Below are 21,240 nucleotides of genomic sequence, written 5' to 3'. Positions count from 1 at the left end.
ACAGTGATGCCCCGTTATCCTGGCTGTCTCTGCTGAGCTTCATGTAACTGGACTCTGTGTTTTCTCCCTTCACTTCCTCCTCTGTGCTCCGTCCAGCGCCGTGGATCTGATCCGTCTGGGAGGGGGACGACTACGTTTCCTGGTAGCCAAGTCAGACCCAGAAGTCTCAGAGAAGATCAGTGCCTCCTCCTGCTGACCACCTCCACTGACCATCTATGACACTCACAGCACACTAGACTGCACTGGACTGGACTGGACAACAACAAGGGATACTTGTGTGCACTGACAAACAGGGTACACACAGACACACACACTCAGCATCATGAAATATGAAGTACGTGAACATTGGCGTCAGCACAAAGCAATCAGACTACAGATACGGCTCCATGACTCCACTGCTACTCTCCAAACTGTTTCATTCATGTCGACTCCTACTGGGTTTGTGTAACATTTTCTAAAACCCGCCGCAGCATCAAAGGAACCCACGGGAAAGTTGCCTAATTAATCAGTGTTTGAGGTGGGAAAGGTCTGATGTGGTTTAAAGCACAGTAGATTGTCATCAGTCAACCCTCGGAGCATGTGTGATGTTACCACCCGTATTTTAGAATCATTTCTATAAGATGTAAATAGCATGGTCACACGGCCCCCAGGCTCTCACACAAAGGGACTCTGAGACAGATGGACACAAAACGAAGACGCCCTTTACGATTTTAAAAGCATTTCCTGACAAACAGTGGAGTACAGTCTGAATTGTGGATGTCTCACACAGCGCTTTTGGAGTAGAACGTTTTATACACCTGTTTGTTAAAAGCTCCTAAAGCTCCATTGGTGTCTACTCTACTTTTGTGAATGAATGTTAACTTTTGTATTGGAGAGTGAATGGCGGAGGGAAACAAGCACAGAAGAATTTCAGGACTCGCGTTTCACAAAGAACCACATCTCTGGACTTCACCTTCACGGGAAAAATGTGAAGTTTTATTCTCAAAGGATGTGCAGCTACCATGGGACATTGTTTATTCATTTCGTCATCAAGACAAATGCTTCACCTCAGAGGCTCAGACGCACAGTCCCGGCTTGTACAAACAGAGGTGTAAATAACTGTAAATATTTAACACTTCCATTGAAAAGAAAACCTGCATCTGGGAACCATTCTGTGATGTTTTGGTTTCTCTGAAATCAGTGTTGTCTGGAAAGAGAGAACTGTAGTTATGGATATTACACCCCCTTTTTTTTTTTAATTGTTATGTTTTATAAACACAGGCATATGTTTCTGCAGTGAGGAAATACATATTACCTTCAAAAAAAGGAATTTAGCCACACAGATGGTTTGCCCAAGGTTTTGAGATTTTAGTCTGACAAAATCTAATACAGTGTTATTTAATCTCATATTGTTTTGCTTTAAAAGCTTAAATTAGCCTGACGCACAGTTTAATCCAGTTATTTTGGTTCCACTGTGCAATTACTCCAGTTACTTTGAAACCTTCTCAAGCTTAAAATAGAAGGAGTGGGAAGGAGTGTACATTTAATTCTTGCTTTTCACATGTAAACGTCACCTGTGTTAAAGCCTCTGGAGATGAGATTTAACGACAGTTTGGCTTAACGTGAAAAATACAAAGGGATGATGAAAAGGATCGAGGCTTTGGTAATATCCACTATTTATAAAACCAAAATAAAGTGTTACACGACTAATTTGAGCTTGGATCGTACCAAAAAGTACCATCTACGACTTGGCGAATGCCAAAAGAGGGCGCCGTTTCTATGGACTTCTCTCCTGAAGACAGTAAAAGCAAAAACAGGACGTCCTCTTGGTCCTCACCTACAGGAGCTGTATGATCTGTTTGTAGTTAATTAATTTTTATTGCAGCAACAGAAGGCTCGACAACACCGTAGCATTACTACCTGTGGTGACTCTCATAATCCGCAGGTGGCCTGACCTCACTTTTTTTTTTATTATGCCTTTTTTTCCTGGAAGAAGGTGAACTTCTGTTCAGAGCTGTGAGCAAGAAACAAACGAACTACATTCACCTCAGACTGGACTGAGGAGGAGGCAGAAATCTCAAAACTTGGGCAAATAAAACCAAATACGCGCACGGGGAGATGTGTAATAAGAATCGAATGTAATGTGATTGCACTAATAATCTACCTTTCTAAGTAATGTCTCCTAGGGTTGCAGTTATTTCATTGACTATTTATTTTTTTCTTTTCTTGTTGAGCCTTTAGTTGGAAAACCTGGAAAAAAAACACACTTCCCAAAGATGCTTTGTATTGTCAAACAATAAGGTGATAAAATGTGTAAGGCCTTGATCTGAGAAAGCGCAGCCAGAGAACATTTGCCAATTTTACTTGAAATTAAAACCATAGATTAAATACTTGTTTCAGCACTTGTTGGCATTTTCCAGTTATTATTTCTTCCTGCAGACACAGTTGTAAATTTCAGTCTGTGTTTTTTTTTTTTCTCCCTCTGGAGGAACCGTTCCAGTTCAGCTCTTTGCAATAACATTTTACATTTGTGCATTACAAGGTTTATACGACACCGATCTCATGCATGTCTACTCTTCCCCGCTCATTATTTATACTGTTAAGAACGATGGTACTGAAGAATAAAGATTATTGGATACTTGCTTCTTTTATTTCTTTCCCGATTATAAACCTGTGTGTCCGACACGTTTTCACATGGAAAAAAACGAGGAGATATTTAGGTCAATGAGAAATTTTAATTTGTGCTACACATTATAACAAATCACAAAACGGGAACATTTAAAAATACATATACTTCTCTATTTCCTGAATGTTTAGGTATTGATGACAGCTGTTTTTACACATAGCAAAATATTTTTTTTTTTGTTTTGAGAAAAAAAATACCTTCTAAATAGCTTTGTCATTTAGCAGATAGAGCAGCATACAATCATTACGCATCTTTTTTTTTGTTTGTTTTTCTAATAATGTGCAACAACAATCACTGAAATCTTGTGCCTGATTGCCAGCTAAAAAAAAAGAAAAGAAAATGTGGCCTGTGTGAGGACATTCGGGAAAAAAAAAAAAAAAGCTAAAGGCGGGGTGAGACGGAGAGAACAGAGCGGGGGAGAAAAGTGCTAAAGAATATCTAATTAAGGCAGCGTCTGTGACAGGAATTGCCCACAGCCCGATGCCTCTGCAGAGACTGCTTAGTGAGGAGACGGGGAGAGAAAAGGGAAAAGGTAAAAAGAATTACGGGAACGCGAAAGAGAGGCGAGCCAAAAATAGAGAGGATGTCAAAAGTACCATACAGGATGAAAGAAAAAGACGAGAGCAGTTGAAATTTGTGGTCATGTGTTGGTCCCGCCCTTCCCCTGATAAAACCGATACAAGTCTACTGACGCAACATAACTGTCACCACTGTAGTGTTGCCGATCATGTGCTGTTAAAGCGCTATGTTAATCTAACATGGTGAAGCTGTCTAAAGGTTAAAATAACATAACAAAAAAAAAAAAATGTAGAAATATTTAAGGCTTTAAGGATTATTACAATAATGCTTTACTGTGCTAAGACAAACAAAAACTGTACGCACAGGCTGTTCCATTCCTCCTTTTACCACTACAGAAACGAGAAAAATAATTAAAACAACAATCAGTTTGTCTATGTTAGGTTAGCTCCACTTCAATCAACTCCAAATAGTTGCCTCTTTCCTGCCCTTCTCTCTGCCGTCCCGATCGCCCTGAATCTGACGAGCTTCGCGCCGAAATGAAGCTGAGCTCAAGTGAGGCGAAAACTGCTGGTTTGTCATTCCTGGGTTTCCTCACGTCTGTTCTTCGATACAGTATACATGTTACTTTTTTTATGTTTTTTTTTTTGTGCTTCACGGAAGAAAGAAGGAAAGAAGAACGTTCTGCTGTTGGCCTTGATCTTAACTTCTGTCTTTTCTCTGAGACGCCCCCTTTGATTTCTTCTGTCTCACTTTTTTCTCTCCAAGGAAAGCCTACAATCATATCATTAACAGTCTCATCATCCTGGTCTCTCTCTCTGTGTGTGTATATATATAAATATATACACACACACTACCTTTTTTTCCCCCTCTACAAGTTTGTGAAACAATGCACAGGGACAATATATCATCTCTAGTTATCACAGCTTCTTCTGTAAATGCAGGTCATTCAAATCTCTAAAAACACATTCCCTGGCTTTAAACCAGACAGTAATGGAAAGGAGAGTTCTTTGGCCTGAGAGTGATGATAAGTGGTGCATCTCATCCATCAACATGAGGAAAGGCTGTATCTGAGATATTATCCAACATTCACATAGTAAAAGTAGTGCTGAAATGATTTGAAAATACACGAAAGCCTCGAGGTCCTTACTACTCTGTGTTTTCGCCGAAGAATGGATTAAAAAAGACTTGAGGGTGCTAACGTCCTTAAAGGTTTGCTTGCTTTTCTGTGAATACGTTTTCCTTTAGGTTTGACCAATTTATGTGCTCCGTAGAATTTAATTCCCTTCTGAGAGGCTGCCTGTACATTTCTCCTGGCCGTGCCGGCTACAGTCATATCAAGTGAGTATAAAAGGCGAAGCGTTGAGGGGATGATCGAGAGAGAGGGGCCGTCCACTGGGTACCTGGTGAAGGGGCCCTGGGGGGATCTACTGCCGAGGGTCGTGGGTTTGTGAAGTCATGGCGACGATGACGGGCTGCTGGGCAGGTGCAACTTGATGCTGAGGAGATTCGGAGCCGCTCTCGTCCTCCATCTTTGGCCGCTTGGCCTGGGGCTCGCCTTGTTGGCTGGCTAAAGGATCTGCGCTGGGCTGTCGGCTCACCAGCACTGGAGGGGAGCTGGAAGCCTGGGCGGCCAGGATCTGCAGAGGACTGCTCAGGCCTGGAGAAGGAACATGCAACAAGGGAAAGTCAGCGACCTCAGAATGAACTCTTAAGACATGCTTGTCAGACGAAGGTTGAAAATCGATGATGCAAGTGACGAGCTGGCCATCAGAGATGAAGCGGAAGCAACGGGGGGAGACTAAAGATCCGTTAAAAATTGAGATAATGCTGCAAATATGTTACAGACTGTAAACAATATAGGATATACATGAAATGGTTGAGGCAAAGTTATATTATTTTTTACTTTCATGTGAATGTGCGTGGCCAATACTACTGGGGAGGGGGAAAAAAAAAAAAGATCTTACCACATGCATTAGCAAGGCTGGTTGCCGTGGCAACAACAGCAGTGGTGTGTTTGCCATTCTGGGTGACGGGACGAACAGGAAGTTGATGTAAACCTGGGGTCAGGTTACGTCCTTCCCCGCCGTGCACCGCACTGTCCACGGTCTGGATCACGCGCTCTCTGTTATGCTGGGCTTCTGTGGGGGGCGGGGGGGGCAGAGTACAGTTCAAACATATAACGTTAACGTTTCTAACACGAACAGCCAACGGGTTTATCAGAAGATCTGCACTGGAATAACATTTATCACTCGTGGTGTGAACTGAATTCGAATAAAATAAATCTAAAATGTTCTTACATATAAGATTAAGTACGTGCAAAAGTTTTCACTTCTGGCCCGCGCTCCATATAAAGTATATAATCATTTATCTAGGAACTGAAACATAAAGTGTAGTCACTTCTGTCCTCCTACAATGAATAATAACAGGCAAAAATTGTTAGAGAAATCAGCAGCACTTATCGGCCAACGCTGATGTAAAAACTAATCGGTATCTGCACTAACAAATCCATACTGGTTGATCTCCGAGCCGATATTTGGAGCCGATATCGTTTTTTTCTCCCTCCATTAACAAAAGTGACACAATGATAACAAATGTTACAAGTCTCAATTTAACCAAAAACATAAAATGTTTATTGAATTCAAAGAACATTTAACGCTCTATTTAACACTCGAGAAGACGTCAGCTAGCAAACTTCTATTTAACAACAACAGCAGTAAAAGTTAGGGCTGTTGCTAATGACTCTAATATGTTGGCGCTGAGTGATAAAGTAAATAGATCTTTGTTTGGCAACAGTTTAAAAAAACAAAAACAAAAATAACTAAAATAATCCCCTCACATATTTTTTTTCAACTCTTATTTTTAGGGGTGTTCGACACGCCTACGAGCACAAGCGTTTTCCAGCTTCACGCACTGCTAGTGGGGGAGGAGCAATGTATGGGCTGCACGTCCGCAGCATGTCCGGTAGCACAGGGCTGCCTGTGTGTGTGTGTATATGTATATGTATATATATATATATATATATATATATATATATATATATATATATATATATATGTATGTATATGTGTGTGTTCATGTATCAGCGAACGCAACCACGTATCGGTCGATACCGATACCAGTAAAAAATGCAAATATCAGCCGACATATCAGTCGATCTCTAAACAATGTATTTACTCTTCAGGACAGTAAACTTGTGTAATTCTATAGCTTATGGATATGTTATTTAAGTTCGGCTTAACAAATAAAAAGTGAAAGCCTATTGAGCCCATTTAGGGACATACAGCTCGTTATACCTTATAAAAACTGACTCAATTTAAGGATTCAGTGCAGAAAACAGCTGGAACTACAACCATACTAAGCTGCAGCCTGAATGAATGAATGTACCTCTGAGATCACTGCTGCCCTCTATTCCTCCAGCGGTGGAGGCGCTGTACCCGTTTGAAGGGTTGGAAGGTGGAGGGGCGCTGGTAACCACCCGCACCATGGTGACAGCAGACTGAGGGGCGTTTTGGAGCAGGTGGATGGGCTGGAGGTGGCCGCCACCGCCCGGAACTAAAGCGAGGGTTTTCCCCGTGCCCGAGGACAGGACCGTCGGGTGAGGCGGAGCGGCCATGATGACAGGCTGAGCACTGACCGGAGATCCTACGTTTAAGACGGACACAAACAGTTACATTAAGCCCTCCAAGACGTCGTCCTCTTTCTTTTTTTTTTTTGTTTTTTAAATGTGTGTCTTGGTGCTCACCTGGGGCGCTCTGAGAATACCTGTACTCAGGTACAGATGCCAGTTTGTTAGCCAGCTGTTCGTGGTGGTCGTGGGGGATCGGAGAGCCCTCCCTGCTCAGACACTCGGGAGTCTGCAGCCCGCTGGATGGAGGAGAAAGGAGTCCCTGGTGGGTGGGGGACGCGGGCGCACTCCTGCACGGGCAAAATAAATTAAGAGAAGACAATCAATTCACCGACTCGCTTAAAGTCACACGCGAACCTCTTCATCGTTACGAGCGTCGGCTGAATCAGGTTTAGACTTACTTTGTCCTGTCCAAATAAATGACAGCCGGGAGTAGAAGCAGAGACAGGGGAGAAAGGGTTAACCGAGACATTGTATGTGTGTGTTTGTGCAGCTGAGGGTCACAGGTGGGACCAGCTCAACATCCCACCTTGAAGACAGAGGTCCGAACGGCGTCCTGAAGCAGGCCACCCCTCTTTGCCGTCGTTTCCTGAAGGCCTGCTCCACCAACTTGGTCTCAGAGGCCGAATCCACGCGCCAGAAACTTCCTTTCCCGGGCTCGTCCTGAGAGCGCGCCACTTTCAGGAAGTAGCGGTTGAGAGACAGATTGTGTCTGATCGAGTTCTGGAGGGAGGGAAGGGAAATCAAAACAGTTCAGTCGCCTGACAGAAAGAAAAACTCAAACGCGGCGCGAAGGGAAAACTTTCCCAGACGCAATCTCGTTTATTTTTGTTATAGAGATAAACCGTTCCACGTGTGTGATCGCGTACCGTAATCTGTTGCTTTGGGTTTACAGGGGAGAGGACTCTTACCTGCCAGCCCTTGTCTGCAGTGCGGTAGTAGGGGTAGTGTTTGGTGATGTGGGCGTAGATGCCGCTGAGAGTGAGCTGCTTGTCTGGGGCCGAGGAGATGGCCTGGACGATCAGCTGTGCATAGGAATAAGGCGGCTTGGATTCATCCTGCACGGACAAAAAAAAGAACAATTAACACACGCGCGACTCATTTCTGAGAGGACGCTGAGCTCGGGACAGTCGGCGTTACCGCTCCAGGGTCTTTACCTTGGGGCTGTCTCCACCAGCTGACTCCCCTCGCTGCTCGCTCCCCCCACCCCTGTGCTCAGCGATACTTCGTCTCTGCTCAGAAACAGCCTTAGCAGCATATTCAGCTGCCAGCTGGAGGTCAGAGGCCACGTTGCGTCCGTAGCGATACCCCGATGAGCCTGCCCCTCGAGGACTGGCTGGACAGGAGTTAGGAACACTGGGGAAGAGAAGAGAGAGGCCGCGGTGAAGCCTTAAAGCGACAGACCGAGGCTACTGCCTGAAGCAACGCAGCTGCCCGAGCAAAAAGAACGGGTTTTACTTTATCTGTGATAGAATAAGCAAACCGGGGCTCAAACATCGTACAAATCATGACAACTTGATAAATTATTGCTACATTTTCGCAATGCAGTTGCTACCAAACTGGAAGTTAATCTAGATCTCCAGCTGATAAATCTTGTATTTGCTTTGCACGTGTACATATAAGCAATTAATGCACAATTAATGATAAAAATACAATTTAAAAGTTTAAATGAAATGTTCTAAACATTATCCTTTTGTTTCACCAAACACCACCTTAACTAATGAAACAACAACTTTTGGAAGCATTATAGAGTCATGTTTTGGTACTTTGATACTGTTTATTAAAAAAAGGGGGGTAGACATATATTAATGACTAGAGTAAATACACAGTATGAAGACGTAGTTTGAAATCTGTCATGACTTAAACTGGTGTTTTTCATACTTCATTCATTTGCATCTGAGATATGAACAATACAATGAGACACTAGTGACCATCTGTAGCTTTCATTTTATATTATATTGTATTTTCTCTGTACTGTTATTTTTTATTTATTCATTTATTTATTTTTTACAAACTAGAGACTGATCAAATTGACACATTCGCAAGAATACATTTGGAAAAGCTCTTAGAGCTCAGCTTCATTGTGCTTAAGAGGAAAAAAAATGGATCACAAAACAACAATGACGCAAAAATACTAAAAAAAAAAAGAAAAAAAAGTGTTAATTATTAACTGGATTTTATTTGCTGCTGCTGCTCAGAGACAGAACACAGGGAAAACCCAGTCACTTATTACACAACACACACACACACACACACACACACACACACACACACACACACACACACACACCTGCTCCTGTTAGTAAAGTAAACACGGGTTTCTGGGAGAGTCAGTAAGCTTTGATTTGCCTCTCTGGCAACAGAGAGCCACAAACAGAGAGAAACGAACACACACAGGAGGGAAGAGAGAGAAGATGTTTGTAGTTTCTGGCTGGGGAGGCCGGGCTGCAGGGTCTGTTTTGATAATGGCTCAGTGTTGAAACGCTGCTCGGTAACATCTTAAGCATAAAAACATAATTACATCTCTGCGAACGAAAACTTCATTGAAAGTCATTTGTGCCTCAGCGAGGGAGGGTCTTTGCTTCAACCCCCCCCCCCTCCCCACCACCACCACCACCTCCCCGCCCGCACTCTCTCACAACCACCATTTCACCCCGTCTCAGTGCAGTTCAAGTGTGCGCGCTGGCAGGGGAAGAAGAATGTTATTTTATGCACTTCATTCAAGTTGCCAAACAGGAAAAGTGACTCCTACCACCCAGAGAACAGACACCGTTGGTGTTTTAAGTGGAAGCACATGCTTTTACACAACGGCCCTTTCGTTGTATGGGGGGTACTGGTACGCAAGGTGGCACAACTATCTGCCCGAAAAAGGCCACGGTAAAAGTGGTGCGGAGATGTATGAGCGAGCGTCTTTATTCTGTTTCTGTGTGCGTCCACGTGCAGGGGAACAGGGCTCAATGGGAGGGGTGGAGGGGCTCTGAAAAGGAAACCACGAATGGACGGAAAAACGGCCTACAGGCAAAACAATCTGCCCGGCAGCCAATCACATGCCTCGAAGCTGCAGCCATCCCATATAAGGCATGCACACACGAGCCGACATTGGTGGGGACGTGCGGCGCAGGGGCCGCCGGGGACCAGCAGAGGGCGCAGCGCGGCAGCTCCAAACAGTGGCACATGCTGTGTACATTTATAGAGCAGTGATTTTCAGACATGTGCTATCACGGCCTCCCTCGGCCCAATATACCGCAGCACCTGATAAACACGCCTTCGGCTATATTATCGGTGCATTAACCTGGCGCGGTGCGCAGGCTTTTAAATACAGCCGCCGAGAACAGAGAAGGTAAAGAGCCCACGTAGTCTGACGGACCCACTAGTACACGAGTAATGTTGTTCACATGACATCAAAACACATGTCGGACTGTGATAATGTGCTGCTTTGTTAACGGCTTTACAGAGTGGGTGAATATCTATAATTTATAAATTATTTATTTGAAGAGCCCCGCAACAGATTTTAAGACTCTTTCGCTGACGCCAGTAAAGGTGTGATGTACAGCACGCTACTGTTTAATTATCCTATTATTTACTTATATTTATATATATATATTTTATTGTTTGTGTTTTATTTTTGACTTTTTTTTGTGTACATATAGTTTTTATGGTTTATTTTCTACTTTAAACTGAGGGGAGTTTATATTACGCGTTCTTGCCCTCTCACGTCAGATGCTGTGCTCCTGTTATCTGATGAAGTGTAGTTGCTTTAATTTAGATTTTGTGCAGCAACGAGTTACATTACATTTGTATTTCCAAATAATCATCCGACTTTACATGTCGGAAAGTCCATGATTTCCTCATTGGGATTTTCTGATTCCCAGAGTCATTTTTTCTTTTTTTGGTTATGACCCACAGCGCTAATGTAAATATAATTAATTCACTGTTCTGAGAAATAGAGACAAGCTGGAAATCTTCAAAGATAAGAATTAGATAAAATTAGGGGGTGATTTATGGCTGCGCTGTCAACTCAATGAGAAAGGAAAGCACCGAGCATTCGCGAGGTGCGTTTGCATCTATCAGTGACGACCTCCTGCTGTTCTGTGTCGCCCCGTGTGTGTGTCTGCTGGTTACCTGATGGTGCCTGTGGGCGACGGCAGCGGAGATCCGAACGCCCGGATGTGCTCTTCATGCTGCTGCGCCGTGGGAATGCTGATTTTAAGGGGGGAGATGTGGGGCAGGAGAGGGCGAGGGGGAGGAGAGGGATGCTCCTTTTCTCTGTGCTCCTCCACTTCCAGGAGTGACATGAACTGGATCTTGATTACCGTGCTGGGGAAACGAAACACACACCTAGAGAGGAGGCGGACAAGGAAACAAACAAAGAGAAAGCGATTAGTTCATCTTCTCTTCTGCAATGACTACCACTAATTTGCCTGGTGGTTGTCACGGAAACATCGAAATTTATAAACTAAAACTGTGAAGTTCTCGGGGCTCAAGAAAATTGAGATTTTAACATTCACAGTATCGTGACAACTTGGCAAAAGTTTGGTTAACTTCCTTCTCTAGGGTCATTCACACTCAGTATTTTAATATGTTTTTTTTTTTAATATGTGAAGAAATACTAACACCTCTGAAGACAAGAGTTTTGATGATGGAGAAACTTATATGTACACAGAGACGACACTTCCTGCAAACTATACAAAACTACAGGGGTTTGTTTATAATATAAACAACGTCCGACTAGTACAGACAAACTCCTAAACCACGCATTTCCTTTTCTTTTCTGCTTTCAGCAGGTCTGGACAACTGCCTCAATAAAAACAAGGCTCAGTCAAAGGCCCAAGTTAGGTCACGCCAAAACAAACCTTTTGAAAGTAATTATGTGTGCGAAGGGTCTGCAAGATATTCTACAACAGACTCAACCCAACAACTCATGCAAATGGTTTTCATTTTTCCCAGGACCGGGCTCTCACTGTGGCTCTTCTAATCTCGGTGACTTCCACAACCCTATCTGCCCGGCTACAGAGATTATGTGTTTGAGCAAGAAAGTGAAGCCCGGCTAATTCTAGGGCTGTCGAGCCGAAGACCTCCCTGTGGAGAGGCGCTGAGGAGGAGAACATTCACACAGGATCACGAGTGTGTTGCAGGCTGTTCCAGACGCCAGTTCACAATACAAATACACAAGCCGCGTTCTATCTATTTGCTTTGCTTTTTCTCCGGAAAAACCACAGCTGTCCCTCCAACACTGGATCCGTGAACACAGCATTCACAGCTGCTTCTGTCTGGAGCCGTCCTCCACCAAACAAGTGTCCGTGTAAGAAGAGCACGAGTGGGGGGGGGGGGGGGGGGAGAGGCCTGTGTCAAGTCTGCAGGATGCCGTGGCGAACGTGGAAAAGACTGTGCTTTCTTTCCTCCGCCGGCCTCCGTTAAAAGCTCGAGCAGCAAAGAGAAACACACGGCTGAAACGTCACATGACATTTAAACTAATGTTTGCTAGAGCAAAGACCAGAGTATCTGAGACAATGTGGAAGAGGGTTTAGTGGTCTGACCGGACCAACAGTAAGCTTCTTTGTTATCAGCCCGACACTAGAAACACATCATGCTGCAACATGGTGGTGGTGGCGTTACAGTTTACAGACATGTCACGGCTGCGTGCCGATGTAAGGCTTGAGAAGGAAAAACGAATTCAGGATCATTTCAAACGATGAAGAAAGTGACAAACCATTAGAGTACTGTAATGTGGCAAAATATGCATGATGTGTAATGAAAAAAGGTAGGCACAAATCTACAAAAGAACCAGTCCAGGCCTCAATCTAAACTTAGAGTTTGAGGTTAAACCTGAAATTCAACACCTGAGGTCCTGGAGAAATTTGAGTTCAAGCAGTTTGGCAAAGAAAACTGAGAAACTGGCAGTTTACAGCTGAATCAATATATGACTGAAAGTAGAGCTGTAACATTTGGCTAATAATAATAATAATAATAATAATAATAATAATTAGGTGGTTTAAGAAAAATTATTCTGTTGTATACTAACACTTGAGGAAAAAAACATTTGCAGGTTTTAGCTTCTCAAGTCAGATGATTTAAAGCTTTTATTGTCTCAATAAATTTAAGTGATGGTCTAGCTATATACATATATATGTGTGTGTGTGTGTGTGTGTGTTTTACATATATATGTATATATTATACTCCACATATGGCTTTCTCAAACTTCGATGTGCTCTTCTTCATCGTTTATAAATTACAAAAACATGTTACAAAGAATTTCTACCCTAGAATAAACCACAACTACTCAAAAAAATAAATAAATAAACAAAACAAAAAAAAAACAGCCTGTTTCACACTTAATTACGATGAAGCCTCGGGGCCCAAAACAACACAAGAAGCGAAAATGGCTGTGGTGGACATGGCCTTGGTTTGCAGCCTTGTGTTTACTCCATGTGCGCCTGCAACGAGGATGTCATTCCAGGCTGTGCACTTCCTGTTTGAAGCGGACACGCCCCCAAACAGTGCTGACAGCCAATCAGAGGCGACACGGTCACCCACTAACACACACACACACACACACACACACACACACCTCCCCCCTCTCCACTCCACCCTGTGATTGACACATACACTCAAAGTCAAAGTTTTCACTGCTACTGTGTAACACAAACCAGAGAAGTAGCGAAATGCCTCAAAGTCAAGACAACAACCGTAAAAATAAAAACTACAATTAAAAACCACACACTTCCCTTCATGTTTAAAAAAAAAAAAAAAAAAACTGAAGAACGTACTCAGGTTTCGATTCAAACCAAACGCACCTCTTCCGACCAGACTGGTGAGATAAGGCTGCGGGTATGTTTGTTTACATTAATGTTTACAGCAGGGACACGTTGGCTAGCTCCCGATGCTAACACAATCACCCTGGAAACTACACACACACACGGGGTTAGACTGGTAGCAACGAGGAGTAGGGGGGTAAAAATATGTTTCAACTTGGATTGTTTCAATGAGACGGGTTTCCAACAAACACCACAACACGGCTGTGCAAGAAACAACAGCGAACGACAACTTTTTTAGTGTCTCAATAAGCAGCTAGCCTCAGTAGGCCAGATGGAAGCTAACTGGAAGCTAAAACGCGAAGACGCGTCTTTTTCTAACAATATTTTTGTTTTATTTATTTAACTCCGGGTGTGAATTAAAGTGGAGGATTATTGTGTAACATCGTCTCGGTTTAAAACCAATGCTACGATTTACTCAATCCGCCCTTGATCAGTTTTGGGGGGTGTCATGAAAAAACTTCTCATCAGAACCTGTGCTCCTGTTGGACCTTTCAATGCGGTGGTCGTTTTGGTTTCAGTGTGAATTAAGTTAAAATGGCTCGCACGAGTTCACACAGTAAATAGCATATATGCTATTTTTATTAACAGGCTTTATATGGGAAACAAACAAAACAAATACTCTAGCATTTACTCCCTGCAACCTGTGTGTTCATCTAAAGGTTAGCTCATAAAATCAAGTTAAGTTTGTGAAGTCCTGCAACCCCCTCATTGACACATTGCGCCAGGCGGCGGTCTGCACTCACTCTCGGGGCAGCGGCAGCGCTGGGGCCCCTCTGCGCTGAAACACCCCGTCCACGAACACGCCGTTCTTGCCCAGGCACCGGAGGGAGAAGCCGGTGGCCTCGTCGTAGGTGATCTGCAGGTGTCGCCGTGAAATAAAGCTCGAGTGACCCATGTTGATGTCCACGGAGCCGTGGGACGAGTTCCGGCCTATGGTGACCGTCCTCTGGCGCATGACAAACTCAAAGTCCCGGCCCTCGAGCCTGGCCAGGGCCTGCGGAGGAGGAGAACCGAGCCGCACGGGGAAAATCCCGGTGTCGCTGCGGGCGTCTAACATCGGAGGACCCAATAGGGCGAACGAGGGCTGACGGTAAGCATGCGAGGTCACCGCGACGCGCACGGGGCTGCACGGGGCCGACTGTAAAGCGAGCAGGGCTCGTGCTCCGGTGTCGTCCCGGTAGTCTGCCATCTTCTTTCGGTGGGTCAAAACACACTCACACGCACACACACTTTACTTCTAGCACACACAGAGGGCTGCAACGTGAGAGTTTTCGGCCAGAACACTTGTTCGCTCCGTGGCTGACGGAACAACATGGAGTCTGGGTCGGTGCAAGACCGGGAACGGAGTCCGCAGGAACCGGACTGGTGTTGCGTTCAGGGCCCGCTCTGTTGCAGGCAGGGGATTTGAATTCACTAAACTGCTGTATGACCGATGAATGAACCGTCACGAGAAAAAAAAACACTGTTTATTCCCAAAATTTCCGATTTTTTTTAAAGTAACATCTAAAAATTTTTTTTAATACGTTTAATAATTGACAGATCTGAAACAATCCATGTCAGACAATAATGCTGACAGCAAATGGAACCGGACTAAATATTAATCTAAATGTAATGAAACATTTTTTTTTATTATTTCTTCATATACATTAATATATCACTTTTTAAACATACAGGTGATTGAGCGTTCTTTACAGGAAATAATATGGCATTAAAAACACTGAAAACGAAAATAAAATCAGTATCTATGTTGTCTTTAGGACAGTGCATAAAAGAAACGTGAATACGTTTAATAATTAACATATCTGAAACAATCCATGTCAGACAATAACGCTGACAGCAAATAGGCCCGGACTAAATATTAATCTAAACTAGCCAGTAACGATACTGCTGCATCAGCTTTACATGCCTGCAGCTTCTCTCCCATGAACGCCACATCCGGCCCCCTCCGTCGATAGGCTACAGTCCATGTGTCGTCACATCAGGAAACCGTAGTTAGATTAGTATAATGAGATTTAAGATCAATATTATTCCCAGCCGATCATTTAATTTTGCTCTTTACTTGCATGCCTGTCCTGGTTTGCATGATGTGCATGAGTCGGCGCACGATTCTCTCTGCGTCTGTGTCCATCTGCATGTCTCCATGCAAATAGACACATTACTCAAATTACAGTCTTTAAAACGTGTCACCATCAATCATTCTCTCATTGTGTTGCATTTCGTGCTACAGTTTAGGCAACTCATCAAGGAGCAGAGGAAACACGGTGCATCCATTTGACACGTGTAATCGCCCGGACTTCAGCTGCATTGAACAGCCTGTAAATGGAGGCATTTTCAGATATATATTTTTTGTCTCTACCTTCTGTTTATAAACATGGAAAGAACAAGATGGTCGAAAAACCCGGATAATGGATCCAATGGAAGGAGCACATGCGAGATTATTGAAACAAACCCTGAAAACAGAACGTCCACACGAGAGCGCTGTGAGATGGAAAACATTTCTGTTCATGTTCGCAACGTGTTTCACCATTTTATACCCAGGAATATGGAATTATGCACAAAACACGAAATAACATGAGTCTGAGCTGCGCATCTCTGAGCAATGCTATTGTTTCTTACTGAAGATAGTAAAAAGATTTATTTTCTTATCTTTTTGTATCTATGCAGAGATTTTTCTTGGTATTTCTTGATGTTCTTAGAAATGTGAAAATAGTTATATATTTTATACTACATGAAGTTGCATTTAAGTTGCACGTACATGTCAATCCCATTTCAGTAAAAAAAAAAAAAGAAAGAAAGAAAAAAAAATACCCTTCAGTATTCAAAACAGGAAACATATTTCTGCACACTTCAACGACCAGCCCTCATAAAACACCTTCATTTTGCATTTTGACAAACTAGTCCTTGACATTTGTGTTTCAAAAACTTGAAAATCAGAGCCACGGTTTCTGGAAATGTGTTTAAAAAGTTGTGAGGAACACTGTAAAAAAAAAAACAACTGTTATCAGAGATGTGACACTTGATTGTTGACAGTTGAGAGTGCTGCTGCATCCTAACTGGTCTCGTATCTGAGCTCAACCTCATGATCTGAAGCCTGATGAAGATATGGCTCATATTTTAAAATACTTTCTCATAGGTATCACTATTCGTCCCATATTGCCTTCGTGCATCTTATTTATTATAAGGATGACAACACACAAGAGGAAGAATCAATATATTCTTTATTTAAAAATTCCAATTTTAGAAAGCTTCCTTTTGACAATCAGTTGTGATTGAAGTGGTACAGAGGTTCGTCATGTCATGTTGTACGTCATCAGCAGGTCTCTATACAATGCGTGAATAGTGAAATGAGAATCCTTCCTCCTGTTTTTTTTTTGTTTTTTGTTTTTTGCTGGAGGATTAAGGGCGTGGCACCAGCTTTAGTTGGATAGGTTTCGTTGGCGAGAGAAGACCCTCGATGCCCATCTGAAGTGGGACCTGATTTGAAAAAACAAGAAGTGTGAGTAAAGTCAATGGCCACCACACTGTGGTTTCTTAATTCAAAGTGGCTGTTCTTGTCATTCATCATTCGGTATCAAGTGCTGTGTCAGGGATAGGATTTGATCTTTGGACAAACAAATGCAGGCCTCACGTCACGGTTATGTAACCGTCAATAAAGCTGCTGAACTAGGTGTGACTGATGTCTGAACACGTCACGGACAATGCCTGGTTTGACTCGTGTAAAGATGCGTAGCTGCGGCCTCACCTGGGTCTCCTTGCACACGGAGAAGCTGTATTTCTGGAGGATCTCCACCACTGCAAGTTTCATCATCACCAGAGCAAATCGCATCCCAATGCAGTTCCTTGGCCCGGCTCCAAAAGGCATGTACGTGTACGGATCCACAGGCTCCTTGTTTGTCTTGCTGAACCTGCGAGCGCACCCACCCCATAAATTAATATATATATATATATATATATATATATATATATTTTTTTTTTTTTCTTTATTGTCTGTTTTGTTAAACGAAGTCATATAAATCTTTTCTGTACCTCTCAGGTTTGAATTTCTCAGGTTCAGGCCACACATCTGGGTCCCGGTGCAGGGGCCACGTGGGGACCATGACAACAGTGCCCTTCGGGATCACTATGCCGTTTATCTCCACGGTCGCCTTGGCCACGCGCTCCACACGCGCGGCGATGGGGTACAACCGGAGAGACTCATTGATGACGCAGTCTAGATAGTCCATCTGCATCAGTGTCTGGTAGTCAACAGGACCCTGCACGAACAAATTCAGTGACGAATTATTACCTCACACTGCCTCACTGTACCACGAGAGGATTTAGATTTGCGCTCCACTAGTTAATAATGGCCCAGTATTAGTTTTTTTATGAAATTCTAAAAGCATGTTGTGGAGATCCTCTACTTCAAAGTGACCAAATACCAACAAAGGAGGCTTTAGATCTCTCTCTTTCGAGACCTCATTTGCTGCTGTTATCTTCTATCTTAAAACTTACCTTGTTGGGGAAGGTGGCATCAATCTCCTCCTGCAGCTTTTTCATGACCTCAGGGTTTGTTGCCAAAAGGTAAGACAAGAAAGAAAGAGAGGAGCTGCTTGTTTCGTAGCCGGCGAAGATAAAAATCATTGCTTGAGAAAGGATCTCGTGATCGCTCAAACCTGGGGAGGAGACACGGAGGATATGGAGCATTTAGAACAACTTTGACTTGCGTTACTATGAACGCGAGCATGAACTGTATATATATCACCTTTTTCCCCCACCCCACTGGAGTCATTGTTTTTCTGAGAGTCGATCATCAGCTGGAGGAAGTCCACACGACTCTGGGGGTGGACACATACATGAGAACCGATGCAAACGTGTGAACACAGACAGACTCACGGACAGTCGTACCTTTTGCTTGTTGCTCTGCCGACTAGACTTGATCTTCCTCAGTGAAGCGTAAAAGAAGTCAGTCACAGATGCTGGGAAAAAGGAGTACTCCATTTTTTCGAAGAGGACACCAATGAAGGGGAAGAAGGCTGAAATTAAATGAGAGAGCAGCACATTTACCAAGGAAGCTACGGGTTCTCAGTAAGCAACACAGCACATATTTTCTTCTTGCGTATGCACCGCATTTGAAGAAGTTTAAACAAATGGTTTACCAACGAGGAGGAAGATAGGATTGAAGAAGTCAAACTTCAGCATCTTTTTGATGTTGGTGACAAAAGGGTCCGAGGGGTTATTGAGTGAGTCAATGTCCACGCTGAAAGCCGTGCTGGTTACTACGTCCATACTGTAGGGTCCAAAGTACCTAAAAAAGAATATAAATACATCCAGAAGACACATCAGTCTTCAGAACTTCAATCACTTTAATATGTTGGTGTATGAAATGTTCTTACTCTTTCATCTCTAATGGTTTATCTTTGTCTGCCTCCGCTTTCATGCTTTTGACGAGGTTAGCAGAGTGGTCCTTCATTATGTCGAACATCTGAGGCACACACAAAGACAGAGATCTAATGAAAACACTGGAAATCACATCCAACTACAGCGTTTCTTGGGTTTTATTTCGGAAAATGACACAAAAAGCTTCCAACACAGTTTGGTTATGCATGGTTATGTGTAAACCTTCTTTAAAATGTCATTGGTAATAGTCACTGAGATCATGAAGTCACAGGAGCATTTTCGTTTTTACAAACAGAAGTAGTTGAGAAGCACTCCTCTCTTCTCACAGCACACAGAAAAATGTTTAGTTTGACATGCAGGAAAAGCCCAGAGCAGGAGAGGGTCGTACCTCTTTCAGTCTGCCCGAGGTGAAGTATGGCGAGAGTACGCTGCGGATCCTCTTCCACTGATCATCCTCTGCTATAGACACGGCGTCATACAGCGGACCATTGAGACGGAAGTTCTGAAACACCAATGAAAAAAAAACAAAAGAAAGAAAAAAAAATGAGGACAAAAGTTTAACTGAAAACCAACATAATGATCACAAACAGAGACTATGTAGGGAGTGTCCATACTCTGCGATTGGTGAAGAGGGAGTAACACTCCTTTATCAGAACCGTTTTTATCATGGCGGGATCTGTGATGCACAGCACGGGCTGACGGCCATCATAAATACTAAACGTTAGGAGAATGTAACACACACATAGAACATTAATGAATAAGAGAAGCGTTTTCAGACATTTACACCGCGTTTTAAATAAGTATAGAACACTACAAACAGCAAACAGGGGCGACACACACAATACTCACCCCCACATTTTCCCATAAGTCTTGTGGCACTGTTCATCAAAGTTGGTGAATCCCTACGGACAAGAATACACAGGTGATGGATTAAGCACATTTTCTACATCACGTTTTAACATTAAAAGGTAAAGGTATTTGTGCAATATAAAATACAATTATACTGTGAATGGAAGTCACTGATATAAAATGGGGTTTTCTGACAGTTCACACAATAGTCGATAGCTTTTAAAATAAATTTCAGATACACTTAAAGACAAAGTAATCTTTTCTAAAATGTACTCAGAGAGAAACACTTCCAAGTCCTGTTAAAATTAGAGCCTTCACTGAGACATTTACATTCACACATGGAGCAAAGTAAACAGGTAGAGTACAGTAAAAGTGTTCAAAGAATCTACCAAAACCAAACATTGCTCCTTAAAAAGATTATTAAAAGTTACTTTCACTTAACGTCGTATAAATGCAGTGCTGCACTAAATCTTGTTATAACGTTCAGTTTATGTTTAAACGGAGACTGAAAGGGGGTGATTCAACTGTATGATCATTCTGGAGGATGTAGTTTGTGGTGCCGTTAAACTGGATTTAATAATTATAATAATAATAATAATAAAAACAATAAATGCATCTCTGTTATTTAGCCTAACCCACTGAATATAATAAAAAAACAAAACAGAAAATGTTACATTCCACAGCCTCCAACAGGAAAACACGACTGAATTAATGGTTCTAATCTTCATGAAACAAAGATTTAGTGCAGGTATTAGAAGAGATTCGTTTTTCACTAGTGTACTAGTGCACTAGTGTTTCATTAGTGTACCTAATGAATTGGCAATTAAGTGCAGCTCTTACTCATTTGTAGCTATTTACAGCAGTAACAGTGAAACCATTTTCCAGGTGTATGGTGGCCGGAAAAGAACATTTACCAACCTTTCTATATGCCAGCATAGTCCCAAAGAAGGGGACAGGTTTGGGACCTGGGATGCCCAGTCTCTTAAATGTTCCATATGGCCAGTAGCCGTACCTGTGAGACACATTAAATGTGAAGCAAAGAAGGGGTGGAGAGAAGCAAAAATATTTGCATTAAACACACAAGCAGCACAAATGGCACCTGAAATAACTTGAATGTTTTTTTTTTGACACTTACACCAGCAGCAGCGTGACGAACGCAACCAGGAGAGTCCATGTCTCCGCAGAGAAGTAGAGGAAATAGCCCATGTCTGCACGCTTTCTCTGGTCGCAAAATGCAAGTCGAGCTTTGAATCACAATTTTTATCTGCTGCTGCACAACCCCATTGCGTGAGCAGGGGAAGTGTGTGAGAGTTGAGCCAATAGCAGCAGGCAGCGCCAGGTGAATCATTGACAAAATAAACAGGCTGGGCAGCATTTTATTGTGTCTATAT

The 21,240-nt window shown here is 42.9% G+C and overlaps 3 protein-coding genes across 9 annotated transcripts in view; 1 reads left to right on the top strand and 2 right to left on the bottom strand.

Moving 5' to 3' along the window:
- Positions 1-2,620, top strand: part of radil (Ras association and DIL domains) — a 28,187-nt gene extending 25,567 nt beyond the window's left edge. For all 5 annotated transcript variants that reach the window (XM_047579297.1, XM_047579296.1, XM_047579294.1 and 2 more), the window contains one exon: positions 97-2,620. In XM_047579297.1, the coding sequence (XP_047435253.1) occupies positions 97-196 (100 nt within the window). In that variant the 3' untranslated portion in view covers positions 197-2,620. The remainder of the gene's footprint in view (positions 1-96) is intronic.
- Positions 2,621-2,694: 74 nt separating this feature from the next.
- On the bottom strand, positions 2,695-15,108 carry foxk1 (forkhead box K1). Of its 3 annotated transcripts, none has more exons than XM_047579299.1 (10): positions 14,368-15,108; positions 10,932-11,147; positions 7,967-8,165; positions 7,721-7,867; positions 7,339-7,532; positions 7,211-7,216; positions 6,927-7,099; positions 6,569-6,826; positions 5,149-5,319; positions 2,695-4,841 (listed from the first exon to the last, which is right to left on the bottom strand). In XM_047579299.1, the coding sequence occupies exons 1-10, from the start codon at positions 14,811-14,813 to the stop codon at positions 4,609-4,611; spliced, it is 2,043 nt and encodes a 680-aa protein (XP_047435255.1). In that variant the 5' UTR covers positions 14,814-15,108; the 3' UTR covers positions 2,695-4,608. The 3 variants fall into 3 exon arrangements, with proteins under 3 accessions (XP_047435255.1, XP_047435254.1, XP_047435257.1); XM_047579298.1 differs by having other exon boundaries at positions 5,149-5,322; positions 14,368-15,033; XM_047579301.1 differs by lacking the exon at positions 7,211-7,216 and having other exon boundaries at positions 5,149-5,322; positions 14,368-15,009.
- Positions 15,109-16,825: 1,717 nt separating this feature from the next.
- On the bottom strand, positions 16,826-21,140 carry LOC125004587 (cytochrome P450 3A40). The gene is made up of 13 exons (XM_047579302.1): positions 20,985-21,140; positions 20,768-20,861; positions 19,850-19,902; positions 19,615-19,714; positions 19,389-19,502; positions 18,997-19,085; positions 18,760-18,908; positions 18,509-18,636; positions 18,366-18,438; positions 18,116-18,276; positions 17,651-17,877; positions 17,367-17,529; positions 16,826-17,098 (listed from the first exon to the last, which is right to left on the bottom strand). The coding sequence occupies exons 1-13, from the start codon at positions 21,053-21,055 to the stop codon at positions 17,021-17,023; spliced, it is 1,500 nt and encodes a 499-aa protein (XP_047435258.1). The 5' UTR covers positions 21,056-21,140; the 3' UTR covers positions 16,826-17,020.
- Between the last annotated feature and the right edge of the window lie 100 nt (positions 21,141-21,240).

Source organism: Mugil cephalus, chromosome 2 (genome assembly GCF_022458985.1).
Source record: "Mugil cephalus isolate CIBA_MC_2020 chromosome 2, CIBA_Mcephalus_1.1, whole genome shotgun sequence".
Classification (NCBI taxonomy): domain Eukaryota; kingdom Metazoa; phylum Chordata; class Actinopteri; order Mugiliformes; family Mugilidae; genus Mugil; species Mugil cephalus.
Note: the sequence above shows the minus strand (reverse complement) of the source record. Positions and strands in the feature narration are given on the sequence as shown.

Coding starts and splice junctions, on each gene's coding strand:
- foxk1 (XM_047579298.1), bottom strand. CDS start 14,813: ATGGCAGACTACCGGGACGACACCGGAGCACGAGCCCTGCTCGCTTTA. Junction 11,148..14,367: donor GCGCTGCCGCTGCCCCGAGA/GTGAGTGCAGAC, acceptor CCTCCTCTCTAG/GTGTGTGTTTCGTTTCCCCA. Junction 7,533..7,720: donor CTGCAGACAAGGGCTGGCAG/GTAAGAGTCCTC, acceptor CCCTCCCTCCAG/AACTCGATCAGACACAATCT.
- LOC125004587 (XM_047579302.1), bottom strand. CDS start 21,055: ATGGGCTATTTCCTCTACTTCTCTGCGGAGACATGGACTCTCCTGGTT. Junction 19,903..20,767: donor CTATGCTGGCATATAGAAAG/GTTGGTAAATGT, acceptor TCTTGTCCGTAG/GGATTCACCAACTTTGATGA. Junction 18,277..18,365: donor CAGTGGGGTGGGGGAAAAAG/GTGATATATATA, acceptor TCTCCTCCCCAG/GTTTGAGCGATCACGAGATC.